The 20,608-nt window shown below is 40.8% G+C and overlaps 1 protein-coding gene across 6 annotated transcripts in view; it reads left to right on the top strand.

Moving 5' to 3' along the window:
* Positions 1 to 20,608, top strand: part of rerea (arginine-glutamic acid dipeptide (RE) repeats a) — a 164,145-nt gene that overhangs the window by 107,343 nt on the left and 36,194 nt on the right. For 4 of the 6 annotated variants that reach the window (XM_036136822.1, XM_036136819.1, XM_036136827.1 and 1 more), the window contains exons 6-10: positions 1,714 to 1,818; positions 10,791 to 10,839; positions 13,202 to 13,326; positions 14,633 to 14,732; positions 17,739 to 17,837. In XM_036136822.1, coding sequence (XP_035992715.1) covers positions 1,714 to 1,818; positions 10,791 to 10,839; positions 13,202 to 13,326; positions 14,633 to 14,732; positions 17,739 to 17,837 — 478 coding nt within the window. Of the gene's footprint in view, positions 1 to 1,713; positions 1,819 to 6,881; positions 7,129 to 10,790; positions 10,840 to 13,201; positions 13,327 to 14,632; positions 14,733 to 17,738; positions 17,838 to 20,608 lie in introns of those variants that run through there. The other 2 variants (XM_036136830.1, XM_036136831.1) reach the window with 2 other exon arrangements.

The following is a 20,608-nucleotide window of genomic DNA, read 5'->3' as shown; positions in this document are numbered from 1 at the left end:
TAAAAAAATAAAAAACATCACCACTATGATTTTAAAGAATCCGAGAGGAAACCCAGATATGTCATGATAGTTTTCCATGTTACAGGAAATTTTGGCTCTTTTTGTGGCGCCCTCTGCTGTCCATTAGATCAAACAATCCTGTGAGCTGTAACTCTTAAACATTTAGTGTCTTTTAGCATAAAGCTAGGGTGTTTTTTGCATAAGGACTACTTGCTTCACAAAACCCAATGTTTAAATAAACCCCTGGCTAAATGGGGGTAAATGAAATGACAGCTACGTGCATTTTAAGAGGAGCACTGGCATCTTATGCGTGGCCTCTCCAGGGTCACGGGTCTGTCGTAAATATCCAGAACTGGATCTCCCAGGCAGTAAACTGGTGACGGTGCTACATTACGCCTGCATTGCTGTCAGCTCCACGGTGCCCAGGGGCTGCTTAGCTCAGAAAGCGCTGTTTTAATAGAAAACGCCTTTGCAGCAGCAACCGGATGCAGCGCGTTTAATTAACACTCGGGTTGCTAAACGAATAAGACGCCTAAGGATGTAAGCAATAACTCGCCTCCTTGTGCCTTAGCATCAAATGCACGCCCAGAAAGACGCACCTGCCTGCAGCTCTGCAGCACCGCTGAGGGCGCCCTCTCTGCTCCATGTCAGCGGGAACACGTATAACCACTCTTTGTCCCTGCCTCCGTCTCTTCCACCCGCCCCCCCCCCCCACTTCTCTTTAACCAGAAGCATGTGTGAGCAGTAAAGCCATGTCTTCCAGAAACCACTGATTTCAGGGAAAATTAGCTGCAACCTCTGCTACACAGAGCTCCCTTTGATTTGCCTTATTCTCCAGGCTTTAGATAAACGGGAGGGAATTCCAGCGGGATGCTGTAATGCCGCAGCTCTGCGAAGCCGGCTCGCCTTAGCACCCTTTAATCTTTCCAGGGAGAGGAAGAAGATACTGTTTCTGTGCTCGGCGGCCGAGCTCCATGTGCGTGTGAAGTCTGTTATTTTGATGGAGTCAGGCACCGGGGTGCTGGAAACGGGAAATGGTATCAAGATGTGGTCAGAGGGGGGGGGGCAGGCAGGTTGAAAGTCTTCTCTACATCTCTGTGGCGTCTCCGACACCTCAGTTGAAGCAGACACGCTCAGCTGAGGTTTATGGCTTCAGCACACAGAGGCCGACGCCTCGATAAACAAACATCTAAAGAGCTTTTAATCACAGATACACTGTAAAAACTGATCTAACGTAGTCACACTTGATGGCAGCGACAAATTAAAGCTGTTTTGCGTAGCACGGCACCGACCGATCGGCCGCTGATCGAGAGCATTCAGTTTTGACTTTTACACAGTTTTATAGTATTCAGAAACGTACACTGCAAAAACAGATCTAAAAATAAGTAAAACGTTCTTAAAATTTGTGTTTCTGTCCTAGATTTGAGCAGGTAAATAATATTAGCTGCCAATTGAATGAGTATTTTGGCCCCTAAAATAAGATTATTAGACATCCTGCACTTGAAAAAAGACGATGGAGATGAATTGTTCTTATTTTAAGTGCATAACTCTTATTCCATTGGCAGATCATTTTATTAATCTGCTCAAATCAAGGACAGATACACTAATTTTAAGAAACTCTTACTTATTTTTAGTTCCGTTTTTGCACTTTTGCTCCAGCTTGGCTTTGTCGTGTCGTTGTTTCTGTCTAAGAGTTTGTCCTCTGTCCTGCAGGGGGAAATGCAACATTTCCCATTTCTCTGACATTTTTGCTGCTCGGGAGTTCAAAGCCCGGATTGACTCCTTTTTCTACATCCTCGGCTACAACCCGGAGACCAGGTGAGCTGCTGCTGTCTGTTTACCTCTACTGATGAGCAGGGACGGTTCCTGATGCAGGAACTTTGGTTTAAGCCCCTTCCACCTTTTCATGTTGGGTCACAAACTTCTGTCTTCTTTGTTGAGATTTTACGTGACAGACCGACACAAAGTAGCTCGTAAAATTGTGAAGTCTGAGGAACAGTTGTAAGAGTGGCAAAAAGAAACCCAGTGTTGGAAGAAAGCAACAAGAAGTCCCGTTTCTGGTTCACGGCTAGCTGCGTAGGAGGCGCAGCAAACATGAAAGAAAGTGTCCTGGTCAGAAAAGACTAAATAGGAATCATTCATCTGTGAGTGAGAACGGACACTAAGGTGGTGGCAGCGCCGTGCTGTGGGGGATGCTTTTCTTCTAAAGGGTTATCTTGAAGGTCCATGTAGCTAAATAACACGGCTGTCCTGGAAGAAACACTTCTAGAAGCTGATAAAGACAGGATGGGTTATAATAGAGAAAAAAAAAAAAACAGAACTGGAACCGAATGGTCTAGATCAGGAGTGTCCAAACTTTTTGGCCCATGGGCCGAAATCGTCAAGTTAGAGGTACTCGAGAGCCACAAAATCAATGAACAAAGAATAAATAGATAGCTAAAAAAAATTATGTAAATATTTTAACTGCTCTACAAAACATAATAATTTTATTTAAACAAATTAGTCAGAAATTCAGCCAGAAAAGGACGTGTAAATAATTGCAGAGCCCAAGTTGAAAGGGTTTTGCTCATTTGCCTTATCAAAAGCTAGTCCAGTTAGCAAATTACTTTGACTTGATTATTTATATCTATATATATATCTATATATATATCTATATATATATCTATATATATATATATATATATATATATATATATCTATATATATATCTATATATCTATATATATATATATATATATATATATATATATATATATATATATATATATATAGATATATAGATATATAGATATAGATATATATATATATATATATATATATATAGATATATATATATATATATATATATAGATATATATATATATATAGATGTAGATGTAGATATATAGATATAGATATATCTATCTATAGATATATATAGATAGATATATGATTTAGCAATTTTAAAACAGGATTTGGGTCAGTAGACCTTTGAAATTTTAATAAATTAATTTATATCAGAATTAAATGAACCAAAGTCTCCAAGAAAACATCCTTGGATAGACGTGGTCCTATTTACTATGAATTTAAAGAGAAAGTTAAAAGTGTGGTTATTTAAAAAAAAAAAAAAACGATCACTTTGTGTTTTACCTAAAATTTTCAACTGTAAGATTTTAACCTGTCTATAATAATTTTGCCTTAATTAGAAATGAAAAGTTGCCATTTGCGTCAGTGGCCTGTGCTGGTGGACCAAATGCTTCTTAAAATGGAGTAGGAGGGCCTCAGAAAATCAGCACAGGGGTCACAAAAGGCCCCCGGGCGGCACTTTGGACACGCCCGGTTCAGATCAAAGCTCGTTGGAGGGACGATCCACTCACAGCTCTGGGCTAAACCAGTTCAGAAGGTGTTCAGACCCTCTCCCTCCACACACACTGACTCTGGGCTGTTTTACAAAGAAGAATAAACAAGAAGTTAAGACTCCAGATGTGTAAAGCTGGTAGAGAGCGTTTTTTTTTAATGCACCGCTTTGTGTTGGTCTCTCACCTGTTGGTTTAATCCCAGTTTGAAGTTTTTTTGGAATGATTTGAAGAAAGTGGAAAAAGTTCAAGGGCTTTAAATACTTTTGCAAGGCACTGCGTAGCTTTTAATGGCTGTGAAAAGCATTTAAATGAGTCAGGGTAAGCTACACTGAATGTTTTCTTTCTGAGTTTAAAAAAATTACTTTTTAAGTAACAGTTTACGCTCACTTGTCACAGAAAAGCAGCAGAAAAATCTAATGTCATATGTTTGAGCTTAAGAACTAATCAAAAGTGGGTTTTGTTCATTTTCTCCATTGAAATCAAGTCTTTGTTGATGAAACATAGTCTTTGGTTTTTCATCTGTGTGAATATCTCCCAGCAGATGCACAGCTGATAAAATGTAACTAAAAGGTATTTTCAGTGTCCTCGGTTCTTATTGAAAAGCAAATGGATGTTTTTGAACAAATGGTTTCTTCACATCCAGCGGTATTGTTGTTGTTACTGTTCCTGCAGCACATCTAAGGCATGAAACGTATCTTTTATGTTTACGTCCTTCTACTGTTTTGGGGTAGGTACTCCAACCATGCTGTATACTCGTTACTCTGATAATCTTATCAGTAAACAGGGAGCCTAATGCAGTGTGATTATGGGAAATGATCTGGGGGAAACCCCCGTGGCTTCTAAATTGTTTTGGTATTGATTAGATTAAATTATGCCAGGTTGTAATTGCTGTCCTCTCTGTTTTCGCAGCAAATTGGGACACATTACTTCAAGAAAAGCTTAGGTGTAGATGGACAAAATGCTGATGCCTGGGCTGTGTTGTTTTTTGGATCTTTGTTTTTTGCAGCTATTCTCCAAGTCAGATTTTAAGCTGTGGGAAATGCAGATTTAATAAATAAGATTTAATAATCTTACTTTGGTTTTTACTTAATGATTTCTCTCCTCTTTACAAAATCATGGTATTTTTATAAACACTGTTGCTGTTGACTGGTAATGCTGCGTTCAGACCAAACCTTTTGAGCATCTAGTCCAGGGGTGTCAAACATACGGCCCGCGGGCCGGATCCGGCCCGCCGAACAATTTAGTCCGGCCCTGTGGCTAAATGCATTATCATTATTTAAAAAAAAATTCCAGTGTCCTGTCTGGCAATGTGGCAATAAGATGCCACAAAGAGCTCATCAGATTTGACTTTCACAAGTGGACAAGATAAAAAGAATAGAATGATAAAACAATTATTGAAAAAAACATGTACTTCGTTTAATTGAAAATATGCAGTTCCTATATTGTCCACGAGGGGCGCTGTGTTTTAATTAGCAGATTAAGCTTCAGGTGTGGAAAAATTCAAATCATTTCTTATTTTTTATCTGTTTGATGTATTTTGTCATGCAGGACAGTGTTTTTAAGTTCCAAAAAAGGTGAATAAATGTTTTTCAACATTGTATAATCACTGTGATCAGTTCTTATGCATAATGCACAAGTAAATGTTTAACTGAGTAAAAGTATTGTTGAAATTGCACATACTTTTCTTAAAAACGCTGAGGTTATTCATAATATATTGTGTAAAAGTGAAATTAACTTAATATAAAAATCAATAAGTCCACATTTATTAGTTCTATTTATCTTGCAATGAGTTTACTCGTGTGGCCCTCTGGAGATCAGATTAAGCTGAATGCGACCCCTAAACAAAAATGAGTTTGACACCCCTGATCAAGTACATCAGGTTTTCATGTACAGTCTATGGTGGACGCTCCTCTGGGGGCTCAGAGAGGTCCTGCGGTGCGTTTTGAAGCTTTCTGTGCGCTTTGTGCTGCAAATTTGGTTTGACGTGTGTTAAGCGCCTCTAGAGCGGTCAATGCTAGAAGTTGGAAAATCTGAACATTTGCATCTGGACGCGGGACGTCAACCAATCAGAGAGACTCCACTATGTGACGTAGTGGGGGAATTTCAGACAGGAAAGATATTTTTACTTCAGATCACTGATAAATGTTAATATAGAGATGCCCACCAACCTGAGACAGGTGGACAGATACTGTTCAGCTGAAATGGGGCGCCTGTAGTTCTAATTTGACAGATTGGTCTCAGGTGGACTGGGAAGCAGCAGCTGAGTCCATCATCTCTGAACATTAGGCAGCTACAGCTGATGGAGCTCAACATCATCCTGTTTGCACAATAAGCTTCAACTTCCTTCATGTTTTTTTTTTTTTTTTTCTGGTCCAAACTTGCAGAACACAAAACGTCACAAAAGGGATTTTGTCCATGCTGCTAAAAGGCTGCATCATTTTAGAAACGACTTACTATGAGAACATTTTATGTTTTTTTCTTATATTTTATATATTTAAAAAAAAGTCGGATCTGAAACATTTTTGCATCAAAAAAGTAATTTGTAACTGGACAAATCACGTCTACACAGCACAATACTTGTAATATAATGTGCAGCCTGACATGTATGTGGCATCTTGCCTCAGAGAAAATGTCTTTACGAAGGTCTGAACAGCAGCCTAGCCTTTTCAGACATGGGGGGGGTCAAATCTGGTCTTCTAGAGGAAAATCTGAGCCCACCTGTGAACCAATTGACGCTGAAGCAGCAACATGGCAGCGTCCCCAGACGTACCAGTGTGGCTGAACATCCCTCAGACCGATGACAGAGACAGCAAGCGCCTCACCTAAAAGGGTCGGAGAGTGTTGGCCTAGTGGTCAGAGCAGTGAGCTTGCACTCAGAGAAGGATGCAAGTACCCGGTTTGATCCCCAGTGCCAGCACTCTGGGTCCCTGAGCAAGACCCTTAACCCCAGATTGCTCCCTGGGTGCTGCACATAGCAGCCCACTGCTCCCCAAGGGTGATGGGTTAAAAGCAGAGAACAGATTTTGTCGTAATGTATGTTTCAATGACTATAAAGATGATATTACTATTATTATTACTAACCGCGAGGGAGTTTTTGTTCTATGCCCCTCGTTAACTCACTTTCAGACATATTGGTCTGTGGTAAACTTTAATTGAAACGTCCTTCTCTTCACTCCTTGAGAACAAGTCACCTTATTTTACACGCAACTCTAGAAAATGTCGCTGGCGCACAGTTTTCACGGCGGCTAAGTTAAGGTGGTGTTTTTTTAGAGGCGGGCTGGTTTTATATCTGCGTTTTCACGCAGTAGCATCTCCGGAGACACTTTAGACGCTGAATGGGAGAAGTGAAGATGCTGTAGGAGCATCTCTTCTGCTGCTCTGGCAGCAGTCCTTGTTGTTGGCATCAGGGGCTGCTCCCCCTCCTCCTCCTCCTCCTCCTACCCTCTCCTCGGGTATTCAGAGCGAGGTGTCGCGGCGCAGAGGAGCGTCCCGCGCGTGGCTCCGTGTGTGTTTACTCGCCGTGTCTGTGTGAGGTCGCGGCACATGCTCAGTAGAGCCCCGCGGAGGAGCGAGTGGAGCTGTTGACGCTGTGCGTGCAGGCTGAGGTCACAGCACAAGCTCAGTGAGCGCCTCTCCGAGGCAGGCACAATGCGTGCTTCTCCATTTTAGAGCGCCCAGGCATAGGTGTGAGAGGAGGGGGGAAGGTTCAGTCCGGCGCGCGCACACACGGTGTCACCACCCAGCCTCGGGGCTCCATGTCAGAAATGGACGACCTGTTCAGCCCCCGGAGGTAGGTCCGCGCTCCTCTTCTCTCCTCTCCTCTGCGCCGGTGGTGTAGCCGCGGCGCTGGCGTCGGCTGCTCGTATTTTCCCCGGCGCTGTCTGCTTTAAAGCGGGGTGGGGGTGTTAGCGAGCTGCCCCGCGCCGCTGTCACCGCGCCGGAGCGGCTGTTGTCTGTGCCGCGGGGAGAAGAAAGGAGGACGCTCGCTGCGGCCAGCCTGTCAGCGCATTCCGTCACCCGGGGCTGCGCTGCCAGTGACGGGGCGGTGGGGTAAGGGGGGAAGAGGGGGGGTGGATGCACAATAATGCCCCGCTAAATGCGCGGTGCTTGCAGCGGGGCTTGCCCATAAACCTGCTACTGCTACGGTGTGAGACAGGCTCCATTTTGCGGCTCCTGTCTGCAGCCACGCCGACATGGCGCGTTAAATGCGTCGCCGCGGTGCAGCCAAAGCTCAGCCGGCTCCGCTTACTAATACTAATGCCTTCCAGTTGCTCTGTCTTAGCCGGACTGCAATTATGTCAGTGTGCCACCGGTCCCGCGCTCTGATTGGCTGGAATTGATGGAGTGGGCGGGGTTTTCCTTGATTACCCCACGCACCAAGTTGCCCCGACTGTCACGTTGTTTGGGTTTCAGAAATAAGCCTGTAATTACTTGACAAGATTGTGTGCTAATGAAGACTTTAAGCTGAATTTGTGAGGAATAAAGGGACATGTTTAACATTGTTTATTGCACTTGGCAACAGGCTTTTAGAGGATTATTAGGGGGAAACGTAAATAAACACGATTAGTTGCTGCAGAAAATTAGATTATAAACACACTATATATATATATATATATATATATATATATATATATATATATATATATATATATATATATATATATATATATATATATATATAATTTTATAATGGCAAAATTCTCTTAAATATATCTGAATCACTTACAGCAGACTGGTATCATTATACATTTAAAACTGTTCAGGTCTGCCTACTGTCTGCACCATCAGGCTTTTACTTGTAGGTACCCATTTCAAATTTCCTTTGAGATCTGACCTGCTGATTATAATGCCTACCAAAAAAGTGTTACAGTTGTGATAGAGGTATTTGTTTTGAATGCAACACAATTAAGATTTTATTCCCAAAGGTGTATCAACGGTTATGCTGTTGGTTTATTTGGTTGTCAGGCTCAAAATGTTGCAATTTCTCAGTTTTGATGCATCAAAGGAACAAGGGGAGAAAATTAGATTTTTACAGTAGTTGACCAGCTAAACAAGGGAACTAGACCAATTTGGATCTGTGCCGAGTATTATGCGCATCCCTATATTTCAGGAAACTCCTGGAAGCTGCTGCAGTCTGTCTTCAGTCTCGTCTCTGAGGAATTTTGCAACATTAAAGCATGGTTTTCTTCACACATGCTGTTTTTATCCTGGAGCATAGGTCCTCATTTGTCATGCTTACAACCTCCTGCCAAATGTACTGTTACACGACTTATTGCACAATGTCAGAAATGCATTTGCACAACATTGGTTGTCAAGAACACAAGCCATGTTAGTTCAGCGTCTATGTATTTTACTTTTTTTCGTCTCTGTAAATCCCAACCAGACATTCATTTCTTGCGTATTATTTAATGTTTGTGAATAAAACAGTTCAATCTTTTAGGTGTTTCCCTTAAATAAATCCAAAAAAACTGTTATCATGCATTGTATCTTAACAAAATGGTAAACTAAATTATGCACTGATCAATTACCAATAAATTAGAATTGGCCAAATTGAACTTTGGGAAAGTCAGAATATGTCTATCCTATGCATTAAATCCATTAAAATTAGAAACTTGGATCTTTAAACGTATTAACCAGCAGCATGCCCTTTGATGTACTTTTATTAAGTTTGATAAAAAAAAAACAGATAAATATGTCGGATATATGTTTAATGCATAAATGGGGTAATCTTGTAATTTCTCCATTTTTCTGTAGGATTCAGAAATCCTATCAAGTAATTTGCTGCACAGCCTTCTCTGTTATGGGCTACAGTACTTAGAAAAAAAGGAGTAAATCAACAGATCAGACCTCAGATTAACCCAAAATTAGGTATAGTCCAGAAAGGGACAGATTAGTGCACTTCTAATACAGATTATTGAGAATTAGAAAGCAATATTCTGACTATACAATTTGGAGGGTCATTCACAGACAAACATTAATAAATAGAGCAGAAAAGGACTGATTGGAGCAGCTCTCTGTCATCATCACTGCATGTTGGAAAATAAAGAGAGGCGCACCAATCAGGCTTTTTACGGCCATTATGATTATGACCAATTCAGGTTTTTATTTATTTTTTTAAAGGACAACAGCACACACATGAAGATAATGTGCTGAAGGTTCTTTGATAAAGTTAGGAAAAAAAACAACAGCTTATCCTAATTTGTGGCTACCCTTTACATAAGTTTTACTACAGATCAAATTACCGGTATGTACTTTATGCTGGTGTTTATACAATAATAAAGTGAGCTCTTTGACTTATCTTTAATGAATAGTAAAATAAAGGAAGGGTTTTCTTGGTCGATGATCGGAGCCGATCCAGGATACCGATCTGCGGCTGCATGATTGGTGCACCTCTAGAACAAACTATAGTTCATCTACAGCATTCATCCTTTGTTTTTAAAGGTAGACATTTTACTGCATTAGCTTTTCATAACCACTGCAGATGTTTGTTTATCAAAATGTAGCGTTGCAACATTCTCTGGAGCGGTGCACTGTGGAGACGAGGGTCACTTAATGCAGCCGAATTTTATTTATTAATCTCTGTTTGTGCTGCGTTTGTACCTGGGTCCGTGCCAGCACGCCTGTCAGCCGTAGTTCAGATTACACCTTTAATCACCCGGCCCTGTCACAGAAACTGTGTGGGAGGAAGACGGGTTGGGAAGGGGAGAGAGAGGAAGAGAGAGGGAGAGCCTGAGCGCCACAGTGTTTGCATGGATGCGAGGATTGTAAGGAGAACCAGAGGGTTTTTTCGGCCTCTTGAGTTTCCTCCAGGTCTGCGTGATGGAGTGTGAGCTTCTCCGGGTGCAAATCACGCTGACAGATTCTGGGCCGCCTCGCACTCGCTTGTATGAAAATCAGAGCCGTTGCCTTGGCAACACAGGGGGGGGAAAGGCTTTTCAAAGGGAACATCTTGTCATTTTCTTTAATCCACTGCAGCTGGAGAATCCGAACACTATTATTAAACAGCAGTTTCTATGGCTACCAGCGTTTGTACCGGCAGCCGCTTCCAGAGGCTCCTCGCTCTGCACATCCACAGCCAGCGACTCCACGTCCCCCCCCCCCCCCCCTCCTCCCCTTTTATTGCTGCATCCATAATATGAGGCCTGCAAATTTTCTCTGAACGGCAGCACAGGGAATATTCTCCTGAAATCTGTATTTGCTTCTCAGAATAAAACACTGTGTACTTATTGCACTTTTGACACCTTCATCATCTTTGCCGTCAACCTCTCTTTGTCATGGATTCGTGTCTTAATTAGCTTCTAGTTTAGCCTTCTTGCCCTTTAGCTTTAGTTGTTTATAATTTCTACCTTTTGTTGGGCTGCTGGAGGCATATTCACACGTTTCACGCCTGTGCATGAAATCTGAATGGATAAATATTTGGTTTCAATCTCGTCCGTTTTGTCTCTTTCTCAGGCGACTAAACAGCACACAGGGGGAAATCCGAGTGGGACCGAGTCACCAAGTAAGTCATCGCACAGCACACATCAGCATGGAAATGAGATGCTGCCTCTGCCTGCACGGTTATCACGCTGAGAGTAGACCACTCTTCATTCATGTGGGAGATTCAGATCCAAGCTAAACGTGAAGCTGTTCAGTTTTTTACCTTTTTTTAGGAGGTTGTGCAAACTGGCAAAATGAAGGATTGAAGTGCCAAGCAGCTCTGGTATCTTTACAAGAGAAATATTTTTGCTGGGTTTCCCACTCAGACTGGAAAGGTTTGGAATTTAATCTCAGTATTTTCCAGCTCTGGATGAGTATGGAAAATAAATATAAAGTGTGTAAGAATAGGGCTATTTCCAACCTTTTTCTATCTGATTTTAACAGTTTTGTCCTCCTTTTGTGTTTACTTATTTGTGTCCTTTCCTCCTTCCTCCATCCCCGCTTTAAGTTCTTCCTTCCTTTCTCGGTTCCTTGCAATTTTCTTTCTTTACTTTCCTTCTTTCATATGCTGGTACTTTTTTTGTCTCCTTGTGTCTTGCCTTCCTTCTTTGTGGCATACTTCTATTCCTTCTATCCTTCCTTTCTTGTTAGCTCTTGTTCTTCCTTCTTTCCTTTTCTTTTCGTTAATCTTTCTTAATTTCTATCCTTTATTGTGCTCTTTGTTTTTTTCTTCCATCCTTCCTTCCTGTTTGTTCCTTCCTTCTTTCTAGTTTCTGTTTTTTTTCCAGTGTCCAGTTTTAAAGCCTGGCTACAGTAGAAATAGCTACCATAAAGTCATGGTGAACTTTAGTATTTTAGATTTTAAAATCACAGCAAAGGACAGGGAATTCAGGAAAAGTCAGAAAATCTGCAGATGTGAAATCTGCATGAGCCACGATTCAAAAAAATTTAACGTTTTCAAAAATAATTCATGCATAACTACAAAACACATGAGCAAATTTTTATTTTTTTCCTTTAAAATTACAGGAAGACATACTGCTTTGTAACTTTATTTCACCTTATCTAGCAGTTTTAATAATCTCGCAGTCTGACGTTAACACAGTTACTAGTATCAAAGTAAAGCCAATTTTTAAAAATTACAGTTTCAAAATTGCAAAAATGCTCCGTTGTACCTTTGCTACAGTTTAAACTCCTTTTAATTAGTTGCTGGAGTTTATTTTTGTCCTGACTCTATGGAGCCTAGAATAATGCAGTGCTGCCCCACCCCTACCTGTTTCTGCTCACTGCCAGTCAGCTGCCCTGAAAAGAAGCTGACAAACTACAATTTAACCAATTTTAGCTGTTTGGAAATCTTGCTGAGCGGGATTTGTGCCAAAACTAGAAGAGTGCCACACATTTCTGTTTGAGGTTTCGTTATTTTAAAAGTGGCATGTCTGATGGGTGTCTGAGTCCTTGCTAGCCAGGAGTAGCTAGCCTAACTAGCTCACTAGCTGATATAAGCATGATATATTTTGGTTACGACAAGTTATAATATTCTGTGCTACAAACAGAATATTATAACTATTATAGCAGTGGCAATTATGAAAATTGCCACCAAATTAAGCTAGCCTATACTAAACTTATTCAAAAGTGGAACAAAATTAAAATAACTATAAATTAATATCACTGATATCATTATTATACATATAACGATCAAAATGCTTTTTCAGCAACTAGAGAATTATTTTTTCTTTTAAACCAGAGCAATCAGATAATGTTATAGTTTTAGTTTTACATTTATATGCCCTGGACAACTGGTGTTTCTTTTACTCAACCGTGAAAATTCTCAACTCGTCCCATTAAAAACTGGAAGAACAATTAGAATATTAGGAGCTTGTTGATATGCAGTAGTTGCCCAATATTATTGGAACCTGTAGCTAATTATTTTTTTATTTAAGCTAATTTCTTTGAAAGGAATGTTAGAACAGAGATACATTTAGAAACATTGCTGCTGATGACAACTTTCTGTTGAGTTTAAATCTATTCATTATTTACCTTTTATGCAGAATAAAACTCTGCATACAGGGACCAAAAGTTAGTCCTACGGTGAAGCGGATGCTTTTATGTCAACAGCTAGAGTTAAATGCTACCTCTGAAACATCATCAGGTTAACATGCCTTCCTCGTTTAGAGGACTTATGGAAACTCACGTCTTGGTTGTTAACAGCAGAAGTTCACAGTGGACTGAGTCATTGTCTTTCATTAATGACTTTCTGTGCTGAGATGTTGAATCATCGTGACTCTAACTTGTCCCCACCGTCATCATGCAGGCTCAGAGTGAAAAGTTGATGACAGGGGGTTGTAAGCTGATATTTCTCTGTTTTTTTTTTTTTTTTCTTTTCAAGCCTGCGTGCTATTTGTAGTGTGATACCATCTGTCTCTCTCCTTCCCTGTGGACCTAATTAGGCCAAGCTCCCAGAGCTGCAGCCTTTCCCCTCCCCTGGTGGCCAGGCCGTGACCGAGAATGAAGAGCTGGTCTGGATGCCAGGGGTCAACGACTGTGACCTTCTTATGTACCTCAGAGCTGCAAGGTGAGCCCAGAGTAAAACAGAAATCCACTCCAATGCACAAGTCTGTAGTATTTAAGCTTTTAAATCAACTGCAAGGGTTTTAAAATGGATTAAAAGTGTCATTCCAAGTCATTCTGCCATAGCACGGCTGAGATCTGAAAGCATTTACATAATCCATGTGTTAAAAATGTCTACAAGCCTTAGAATGTGTGAAAGCATGAAATCAGTGATTGGTTGTAGTTCATAAAATACTACCTTTTGATGTTGGAGTTGATTTGTACATCGTCATGGGCTGAGATCAGTCATCATAAAGTTCATGTGCTGCGTGTGTGTGTTCATCTTTTGCTTGTTCAAGTTCAATTCTGATTAGGGCTGAACGATTTTGGAATATAATCTAATTGCGACTTTTTTTTTTTCTTAAAATTGCGATTTAATACGATTTTTTTCCAGTTTGATTTATCATGTCTTTTTAAACATATACAAACAACAAATCAATTTGTTTCCTCGCCGTGCAGATTAGTTGCTAAAAGACCCACAGCATCTAAACTCTGAGCAGAAATGATTGCGTTCTGACTACGATATATTTCAACCAAAATTGCAATTTTGACTTTTCTCTGCATTAACCACAAGCAACAAAAATGACCTCTAAATAAAGATGTTTGTAAACAAGGACTATTTAAAACAAGAACTTTTAATGTTTCTATTAATCAGAATATTATTCAAGAGAACAGCTTTTAGTTGATTTGGACATCAATCCTTGTTGAACATGAAGTGCAACCAACAAGCAAGTCTATGTAATAAACTGATTGACCTGTATAAATCATAATGCTATGTATGATTTATACAAACTCTAATACAAGTAATAAAATTAGATTATCTCACTGCTGCAACTGTCTTCCTCTCCATGTGGAGGCAAACCCACTTTAAACATTTTACCAATACCTAATGGACGTGTCTAATTCCCTAATTGTTACATAGCCAAAAATTGCAGACCTCTGCGATTTGGAAATTGCGTTTTTTTTAAATTGCGATTATATTGAAAATGCGATTAATTATTCAGCCCTAATTCTGATTCTTCTTCATTGTTTGAAAGTTTCTGGTTGACCAGAAACATTCAGTTGATGCGAGGTCGCTGTATTGATTTTTTTTTTTTAGCATTATGAAGCGAAATGTTTTTGTTAGATGCAAGAATTAACTCTCAGGTGACTTCTGCATTTATCCGCCCACACCGATGTCAAAGAAGTGTTCTTTATGGCATGCAACCTGATCTATTGGCTTTTTATTATTTATTTTTTACTTTAAAACCATATATGGTTTGTGTCTGCAGGAGCATGGCTGCCTTTGCAGGGATGTGTGATGGAGGATCGACAGAAGATGGTTGTCTAGCCGCCTCTCGAGATGACACTACATTAAACGCACTTAACACTGTAAGTCGTTACGCAACAGCTGGACCACTTGGTGATGCACAACCGAATGGCTGCACAACACCAACATTTTAGTTGGTGAAATCTGTGTGTAGGTGTAGTTGGAGTTTTTTCCGAGCGGTGATGGATCATAATAAGGCCTCTGAGACTGCAGACAAGCCCCTCCCCCCCTTTTTTTTTTCCCTTTCTGTGAACCCAACCTCAGAAGCGAGCAGTACATTAGGCATAATGAGACAATTGTCCGTCACACTGACAATGCATGCGGAGGAATCAAGCACAACAAAGAGATTAGAATCATCATAAACAGGGGATTTATATGCCGACTCTATAAACTAGAAAATTAGCATATCGCGCAGGTCATTGTCTCTTGACCTTCTTCTCTATTTGCAATTCCAATGAGCGATGCTTGTTTATTCTCAGAGGGAGCGCTCCAGCGCTGCCTGTTTCACCCAATTGAATGTGACGGAGTGCTTAAAGCTCCGCAGCTACGGACCCTTTTCACGGCGCCGTTCATCTCCAGACTGGCTTTCAGGCCTTGGCAGGCGTTTCCGCTGATGCTGAGGATTTGTACCGACAAGTCCCGTCACACCTAGATGTGGAATTTTATTTCTTTTATCTTGCGCGTCAACTTCACATGTGATTTGGTTACAGCTCAAGTAGCTCATCTACTGTGTTCGTGTCCCTTTTCACATTTATAACCCTACGCCTTCAGGCTGTAATGTATTTTATGGGGTTTTATGTGACTAAAGCAAAGTAGTGCATGTTTGTGAACTGGCAGAAAGATGGTGCACACCTTTAATTATTTGCAAATAATTTTGCATTCAGTCCTTCTTTACATCGATATTTCTTAAAGCGAGTCCAAACAATTGCAATTTCAGTATGAATCCAGCTGTTCTATGAAAACCTCAGAGGTTTTTAAGGGAACATCAATAAACAAGCAGCATCATGAAGACTAAAGAACACAGCAGACGGGTCAGGGAGAAACTTCAACAGTAGGGTTAAGTTATAAAACATTGTTCCAGACTTTGGACATCTTACATAGCATTGTTAAATGAATTGAAAGAGTATGGCTCTGCTGCGAACCAGCCAAGACATGCCCGTCCATCTAAGCTCAGGCGGATGAGCGGTCACAGGGCCCCTGGTGACACTGGAGGAGCTGCAGATATCTATATTTGCATTTTTGTCACGAGCCATGTAGGAAATGCAGCTGTGAAAAGGATGCTTTGGTCAGATGGGACCAGAGTTTAACTTTATGGCCTACATGCAAAACATTGAGTCTGTGTGTAAGAAAAAAACTGCACAGCAGGCCAACAATGGTAAACTTCCATCCTTGTTTAAAGCAGGGATGTCCAAAATTTCCAAGAGTATCCCACTGCAGTTGCAGGCGCCGCCATTTTTACAATCAGTGCCGGACGTACACACCGGAAGTCTAACAAAATCGCCACAAGTCGCTCCTGAAGTGTTTATGGTTTTGATATGCCTGATCACCTTCAGTAAAAAGTACATAAATTAAGCCCTGTTGTAACTGTATTAAATGCACTGACCATAGCTTAAGGTTTCTCATCCGCCAATGTTAGGGCTATCCCTCAGAGGAGGGGATAAACCACAGGTATTAAATTAGGTTTAGGTATTAAATCCACTGACCTTAGGGTTCCTTGCCTTTCTTTCGGTCTCTCTATATTATAATTTGTAAATTTCCGGCATTGATTGTAAAAATGGTTGTTCCCTGCAACTGCTAAAGGGTGTTTTTGCCATGTGAACGGAACTGAGGTCCACAAATTTAGATTTGTTTTCTTTTTTCATTCAAAATTAAGTTTTTATTGTGAAATCTTCCTTTTTACCTGTGCAAATATAAACAAAGTGCAACATTTTCATGAAAAGGGAGCAGTAAATCATTATAGATCTTCCAGATTTGCGTTGTGTAAAAGAGAGGGGAAAAAAAAACTTGCAAATGTTTTAAAACTCCAAAAAAATCTGTTATCTTCCGGATTTTTGGTGTTTATTCTAGGCTTCAAAAACGGGAAACTGGTTGCTCTTTCTTTAGTAAGTCTTGCTTTATTCAGCTTTGTTTACTAAATGGGTGCACCAACGTCGGCTCTTGAGTGAACCTGGTTGATATAGGAAGAGTACGTGGTGTTCTGTCTTCCATTTTTAGAAGACTTTAATTTCTCTGTACCTTTCAAATGAATCACATCAGTGGAAATTTCACTGCAAGAAGTTTTTAAACTGCATCAGCCTTTTTTGAGCTGGAAAAACAAATTGGGTTGAGGGCCTTACAAAATTTCTGCACTTTGAACACCCCTGGTTTAAAACCTATTAATGTGTTAAAATAGCCTAGTCAAAGTCCAGACCTAAATCCATTTAAGAGTCTCTGTTGAGAGATTTAAGAATTGGTGATCATGGGTGATCTCCATCAGGCCTGACGGAGCTTAACCTTATTTGTAAATAAGAAAGGGCAAAAATGCCCGTCTAGATGTTGAAAGCTGGCAGAAATGTTGCGTAGTTCTACAAAATATTGACTCAAAGGGGCCGAATATACAACTGCAGGCCACCGTTTTCAGATTATTAGTATAAGAAATGTAACACTGTGTATCCTAAAGCTTCCACTTCAGTTATGCACTATTTGAAACATTAAGGCTTATAATTGTAATGTGACAAAATGTGGATACATTTATCTACTTTCATGCATTTTGTTGCTTCGGGTATATGATTGTAGTGTAAGTTGTTCCAAAATAGTTAAAAAACGAAACAGCTGGACTTTTTTCCGAAGTTTGAAGAAGTTTCGCTTCCCATTCAGAAAGCTTTCCCAATTCAAAATGTCTGGAGTAGAGTGGAGCTCCACATTTTGAATTGAGAAAGCTTTCTGGAAAGGAAGCAAAACGTCTTTAACTTCGGGAAAAAAAGTCTAGTTTTTTTTTGTTTTTTAACTCTTTTGGAATGACCATGACCTGGATGACTGAGAATCTTCACCAGCATAGTGCAAGTCATGTATGCGTCTTTGTTTTTCAGCTTCATGAGAGCAGCTACGACGCGGGCAAAGCTCTGCAGCGCCTGGTGAAGAAGCCGGTACCTAAACTGATAGAGAAGTGCTGGTCTGAGGACGAAGTGGTAAGTGAAGCTTTCTTTGTGTTTTTCTAGGCAGTTTAAATAATTCAGAGTGGGCTGACACGCAAAACGGATCTCTTCATCTTAATGCCCAGATATCTTTAATAGTTGCTTTGGGTCGGAGCAGAATTTGTCTTTAGAGGGAGCTGTTGAGAGGTAAGGCAGAGCTCTTGGCCCGGCCTCACACGGCATCAGCAAAAAACACTCGTCGCTTTTCCAGCTCCTCCGCGGCTCAAGAGCAGCTGCGTCCTGTTTATCACCCACAAAATAAATCTTTTTGCATGGAAGTCTGGAAGGGGGGGAAAGGACTGGGGGCTGGTGATGTTGGCCTCCATTTGTATTTAGAAGTGAGTTTCACCGCAGCTACCGGAGGGCTGGAGTCAGAAAATGGCTGATCAAACGGCGCTTCATGGGTGGGAAGGAGGGGAATGAAAGCTCCGAATTACTCCGTGTCAAAACGAATGAGCGCTGCGGCTTTGGCTTTCATGCGTTTTGACACACTGGGCTCCATGTTTATGTACCCACTGCTTTTTAAAGATAACACCACTGCTTGATCTGACTGCAGATCTTAGACGCCTCAGTCTCTGCTGGAAGTTTATTCGTCTTTCAGGCAGTTTATTCATTTTCCCTTTTGGTGTTTTTGGTTTTGTTCAGATGCTCTATAATGTTCTGTTTTAGCTTTTTGTTCTCCCACAGTGGCTCATGTACAGTGGTAATGAGTTTTTTTAAAGCAATCACACCTGTGTTTGACCGTAATTAACCAACATTAAATCAACACAGCTGTTTTTTGTGGGCTTACCTTTATGTGTTCCTTGCTGACGCCTGGCTTTAAAAGCTGCATGAAGGCAACCAGAGCAGGAGGTGAGCATCTCTGTCAGAGGCTGTATTGCTGTACTTTACCATAAATACTCTTTGACATAATGATCACTTCAGTAGCTTGTTTTTTTACCAGTCCAAGCAGAGAAAAAAATTATAGCTGCAGCTATTTTTTTTTTTACTTTGTTGGCATTCTTAAAAATTCCTTTAATATAAATTTAACTGGACCATTTATTTTATTTATACTTTTGAATTTTTTTCAAGGTCTAGATACTTCTCACAACTTATTTTTTCTCTATGAAATATTATCAGACATTGAAGCTCATTTCTCTTTAACCTCTTCAAAATGGGCAAAACAGGTGAGCCATTCAAGTAGTGGCTTATCTGTCCTGTCTTCACATGTGTACACAGCTGGAGTTCGCTAATTGCCTGCAAGACTTTGATTGCGACCATGATCTTTGGTCAAATGGGACTGATGTGGACATTTTTACAAAAGAAAAGAAAATTTCAATCAGGTTTGGCATTAAAAAAAGGATGAATGTGTTGAAGGACCTCAGTTAAAGTGTGGTGGAAAACCTGTAGTGCTGTGGGCCTGTTTCTCTTCCAAAGCTCCTGGATTAAAAAACTGAAAGGGATCATTATTGAGTCTTTTTAGTGGGATAATGATCCCAAACTCACGGCCAAATCAACACAGCAAAGAGAAGGCGGTCTCTGTGAAATGTTAAATATTGTCCTGTATGAACAGCAGGGATTACGGTTACCGTCACAAATACTGATAAATTCAGATTTTAGTTTTTCACATAGTTTAGCTGAAATTAAGTTCCTACAAAAAATGCATTTTAAGGATTTTTACCCTTCTTCATTAGCTGTTCCAGTAATATTATGATGCAGGGGTAATCTTTACGAGGTTAATCTTAATCTGGTTTAAAATGTAGGGAACTTTGTTTCACTTTGATAATTACTCAGTGAAAATTGGCTAGGAAGCTTTTTTTTCCCCACTAAAAGATCCAATCACTTTAGAGTAAATCGGCATTTCTGTCTGTATTAAAGTTGAGTCACACATGTAGCGCCTGGTCTGTTTATTCCTGTTTATGTATTCGTGTCTCTGCACTATTATGTAAGCGTGGCTGAGGAGCTGTCAGTGTGTCCGCTGTATTTTGGTCTCTGTTCAGAGCCGGGTGAGTTTGCGTCTGTTTCTGGAGGCGCTCGGCCGGCTGTGTGCGCTCCACCTGCCTGTGGAGGCAGCATCTCGACACCGACCTGTCGAGGACACGGCTCGCAGTGATCCGATCTCCACTTGTGCCTTTTTAGCCCCGCGGCCTTGAAGGACAGGTGTAAATGAAGCCTCAACCTTGACGCGCCAACAGAAGCCAAGCCCTATTGCTCTTCATTTATTTATCACCCTTTCCTCTGCCTCTGCCTCCGCTCCTATCCCCGTCTTGTATCCCCCTCCACGACTGGCATAATTATTTCTGCCTGCTCTTTTTCGCCCCACCCGGTTGTTCTTAGATGTGAATAAAAGTGACAGCGGGGCTGTGGAAATGACAGAATCAGCCTGTCTGCAGGGTCACTTGTCACCTTCACCCCCCCCCCCCCCCCCCCCCCTCCTGACGTCTGTGATCTTCCCATCCCTGCAGTGTAGCTTAGAAAACCCCGTCTCAACTCTGAATTCACTGTTGATGTATTTAATTTTCATCCACACACAGAGATGGCTCATTTAAAAGTCATTTTCAAGCCGCTCTGCAGAAAGCAACAACATTGGGAAGCATTTTTATTGGACTCTCGCTTGGGAAGAAACATTTGAGACAGTCAGCCCCTCAGCAGTTTATTACTCTGACATTATTGGAATATCTTTGACACTCTGGTATAATCTAATGGCATCGTGACAGGTTTTCATAGAAACCCTCACAGATTATAGTGCGTTGACTAACCTGCGTGTTGCCTGTTAAAGCCAGAGC

The sequence above is a fragment of the Fundulus heteroclitus genome, chromosome 1 (genome assembly GCF_011125445.2).
Source record: "Fundulus heteroclitus isolate FHET01 chromosome 1, MU-UCD_Fhet_4.1, whole genome shotgun sequence".
NCBI classification, from domain to species: Eukaryota; Metazoa; Chordata; class Actinopteri; order Cyprinodontiformes; family Fundulidae; genus Fundulus; species Fundulus heteroclitus.
The sequence above is the reverse complement of the archived record's forward strand: the minus strand, read 5'-3'. Positions and strand labels throughout refer to the sequence as shown.